The 4292-nt window shown below is 38.6% G+C and overlaps 1 protein-coding gene across 1 annotated transcript in view; it reads left to right on the top strand.

Moving 5' to 3' along the window:
• PRKDC (protein kinase, DNA-activated, catalytic polypeptide) overlaps positions 1 to 4292 on the top strand; it is an 85723-nt gene that overhangs the window by 55790 nt on the left and 25641 nt on the right. The window contains exon 62 of the mRNA XM_009331470.1: positions 1116 to 1295. Coding sequence (XP_009329745.1) covers positions 1116 to 1295 — 180 coding nt within the window. The remainder of the gene's footprint in view (positions 1 to 1115; positions 1296 to 4292) is intronic.

Below are 4292 nucleotides of genomic sequence, written 5' to 3' on the forward strand. Positions count from 1 at the left end.
TTGGGCAACTGCTTTCAAAATTGATTTTGTTGTTCTGTAGTCAACCACTGTGACATGCATTTAAAGAGTCTGTTTTGAGGGAGTGTTTCTCCTACCCCTGGGCTGGTGCAGTGATGAGAGAAGATGCCTTGTAGCTTGCCCCACCTGAGCAGTTGAGTTGAACACTGAGGACCTGAGACATCAACTGTTGTCCATTGCCTCTGGGTTCCTCTGCTTGAGAAACAGATGGTGGTGGTCTTTAAAGACATTATTGCAAAGGACATTTCGTTGTACAGCAACAAAACAGCCATTTTTATTCTTTTATATGGCTATAGCGGAGTTGTAAAAATACAAACGAAGTTACTGTGTCTAAGACTGGACTAAGACTACTCAGTAAAGCTGATCCAATACTCCCTTTCCTACCTGAGAGCGGTAGAAACTGTAGGCTGAACCTATCCCATTTCACAGTGCTTGGGAAGTCACAGCATTCCTGATTACCATTGTATTTAATTTCTTCTGATGGTCCCTTATCTCTGTGTAAAGGGAGGAAGTAGCAAAATCATAGTTATCTGAATAGCATTAGATCAAAAGTTAGACCAAACTCCAGTCCCATGATAGACCAGGATGCATAGGATTATTACACATACAGTTGTGTTTCTGGGTTGAAAAAATGCCTTTAAATCTCAGATGGAACTGTCTGTCTGTACAGTCTGTCTCTCTGTGTTGGCTCCCTCAATGTTAGGTCCGGGTCTCCTCACACATTGATGTCTTCTGTTTTTTCCTGAAACCCTCTTCACTGGCAGTGGTGTCCATAAGATGATATTGGGTGCCTGGTTCCTGTAGTGGGAATTGTGAATATGTGAAAATTGTAAATTCCATCCTCTCCACCAACACTCTGGTCTGAAACCTACATTGTCTTGGAATTTCTTTATGTAGAAGAATTAAGATGGGTTTTGAATGAGTAGTACAGTAATTCCTGGCATAGGTGTGATGCATGCCAGACTAATTTTTCCACTCCCAAAGAGTGTCCACATAGGGATTAGGTACAGGGTGGGTCGTATCTCTTAATTTTATTTACTAGTTTATTGTGTCACAGCAAAATTCAGTGGCCTTATTTCTTTTGTTGTAATTTACAGAAAGATCCAACATTTGCCAAGCAGCTTTTCAGCAGTTTGTTTCATGGAATTTTTCATGAGGTAGAAAAATCTAAAACTCCTTCTGAGAAAAAAGCCATCATCCAGAAGCTGCTGAACGACTTCAATAATTTCCTGAGTATGAGCCTGTCTTACTTCCCACCATTCATTGCGTGCATTCAGGTAAATCCTGCTATATGACATGAAAGTAACTGAATATAATGTCTTTGTCTGAATGTGTGATAAACCCAGTTGTAGTGAAGGTTAAATAGTGTTACTGAAATTTAGACAGAGGTGGAAAGAGAATTGTTAACTGAATGGATATTTTCAAGTGACTCTTGTTAAGGTGAACAAGGTAATTCATGCCTCTGAACTGATTTTTCAAGGTTTCTACAATTTCTGATCTGTAGAGTTTGAGTCACCTTTTAATGTTTTAATTGCATCACTAACAAGAATAGACTTGATTTTAAATGAAAGCCATAAGAACAATTGAAAGGGTTACGTGGGTGTCGTGTGCTTATCTTCCTGTTTCTGGGAAGTGCTTACTGAGGAATACTTTGATGTCTTGAGGATATCAGTAGCTGTCAGACTGTTTGTTGTTAGCCTCTCTTATTTATTTTTTCAAATTAGTCCCCTGAAGTAGTTGTCTGGGGATTTTCAGTATTGAGGGAAGGACTCGCTTCCACCGAAGGATGAGCGGGTGTACCACGGCCATTTCACTGGAAAGGAAACACAAGCCTTTCTGCTATGAGAATATACTGACCTGGAATAGATTGTGAACTTCATCTTTTACCCCAATTTTCAGGGAGATAAAAAAAACTTGTCCAAGCACCTGTTACATACTCCTTGTCACTGGATTTAATGTTTCTTGTCAACTGTGTTGATCTTAATGTTGTGTCTGATTTGTAGCTCTCAAAATAGTCTTTTTTTTGAGCGGCAGGTAATGGCTTCTTCTTTCTGTTATGGAAATTTAAATACTCTGTGACAGTAGATGTCATTCGTAATACAGGAGAAACATCTAGTTAGGACTAGCTTTTTAAACAGTGACAAACTTTGCTTCTTAGTACTTGTATTTATACATCTGAAAAAATGTAATTTCTTGTTTACTCTTTTCTGTGCAGCTGCATAAAAGGTCAAATGCTATGGGGATTTTCTGGGCTGTCTTGGTATTTTTCAAGCCAGCATCTCACAATAGCTATCTGTTAATATTCCCTCTTGACATTGCATTTGTTGGTTCTCTGTCTTGATATTATTATTTGTGTTGAATTACACAGTCTGTTAGACCCTATTAATAACACTGTTGTGTTAGGCTACTTTTTTTCTGAATAGATGTAAAATGAAGACTCAAAAAATAGGTAAGTTAAAATTAGTCAAAAATACGGACCTTGTAAGTGTGATAAGAGCATCTCATTGCCATCCCCATTCAGTAGCAAAAGAACAGCAGCACAAAGGCAAGCCTCAGCCTGTGTTTTTGAGCATCCTGCATAATAGTGAGAGGAAGTTTCCCCAACAGGGAACAGAGTTCATGTTGATCAGGAGAGAGAGCCGGGAGAGGGAGAGCACACAGTGCTGAGGTGGTCATGGGGCTCACAAAGGCTGTCCTAATTGCTTGGCCATTTGGAAATACAGCTTCTGTTTCCTATGTACCAACAGTATAATAAATATTGGCTTGTTTCAGAAAGGCTTCCTACTTCACTGCCGTTTGCTTCTGGTTGTTGATTTTTTAGTCTTCTACAGGTTCAAGTCCCATCAGGAGAGTATCTTGGTAATAAAAAGAGCTGTTTTCGTCTACAAGTATAATCTTAAAATTGACTATGAGGCTCTGAGATTGGCTTTCAGGACAGATTAAAAACTAGCTGAAATACTAAGAAAGAACTTAACCCCATGACAAAAGTTTACATAGACTCCATAGAGATACTTGGCCTCTGAAGAACATCTAATTGCCTTATTATACTTTAGCTGTTAGGCCAGCTTGGATACCATTCATCCTAATCTTTGAACATGTGGTGCGAGTAAAGACAGAACACGTTGCATACGGAGCAAGGAACATTTGCTCTGCTTTCAGAAGATAAGTGATCAAATAGTCACCAAAATGCACTAAATAGAAAGATATCTCCTTTGACGTGGGGCGATGTCTGTAAATTGTGAGTTTGTGAGGGTATTCATTCTCTGGACATACTGTTATATTTGCACAGTTCTTACACTTTTTTCTAGGCATCCCTGAGAAAGGACTTTTGGTCTTACCTTAGCACAGCCATTCTTAAGTTTTTAGATTGTGCAGTTGGCACTGCGTCCCTGACATAACCCCTAAAAGTTGGCAGTCAAGGAATTTGTGCCCGTACATAAGAGTGTCTGGGGCACATGTGCAACTTTTATAGAAACTGGTAGTTGAAATTGCCTGAATAGCAGGTGAAGCATATGCTAACCCCTCATTGGGATCCACCTGGTCTGTAACTCAGGAAGCTACAAGAAACTGTTCTTTTTCTCTGTTTTACTGACTACAAATTTATTGGTGTGAGAGTCTCAACTATACAAATTGTGTAATGAGTTTGCTTATGCCAGATGCCTATTCTGCTGTTTTTGTGGTGGTTGCCATTGATCAAAGAAGTGTAGCTTGGTTGTTTACACAGTCTCCTGTTACAGTTTCCAAATAGTGATTTTTTTTTTTCACTTAGTATTCTTGAACGTACTGTGTTGCAAGAATCAAATGTTCATTTCTGTCCTAAAACTCAGTGCTGTTTCTTGTAATGAAAATTACATTAGCACTCTTCCATGTTGTAGATTTTTTTTCTTCCTGTTTGGTTAAGGTATTATTGCAACTTTCCTTTAGGTTCTTAATAAAAAAAAAAAAAAAAAACTGGCTTTAATAAACTTGTCTGCTACTTTCTCGATATATTTACCTGCATTTGGGATAATTAAGTATTTTAAAAAACTGTCAGGTAAACAAGGATGTTTATCCCTGAAAAAGAGGTTATTCTGTAGTTGGACTGATGTTAAATAGGATAAAGATCTGCTAGAAATATTTTCCTGTCTTTAAATCAGACAGGACTAGATGAGTGCAGTACTAAATGAGTCTAACAGGAAGCTGTGGTATGCTAAAACTGGGTCAAGTGTGGATAGGAAGCCTCCAGCTCAGAGGAGGCATCGTGGTTAATTGTGCCTTTGGCTTATGGCAGGGAT

The sequence above is a fragment of the Pygoscelis adeliae genome, unplaced genomic scaffold, assembly GCF_000699105.1.
Source record: "Pygoscelis adeliae isolate BGI_AS28 unplaced genomic scaffold, ASM69910v1 Scaffold108, whole genome shotgun sequence".
NCBI lineage: Eukaryota > Metazoa > Chordata > Aves > Sphenisciformes > Spheniscidae > Pygoscelis > Pygoscelis adeliae.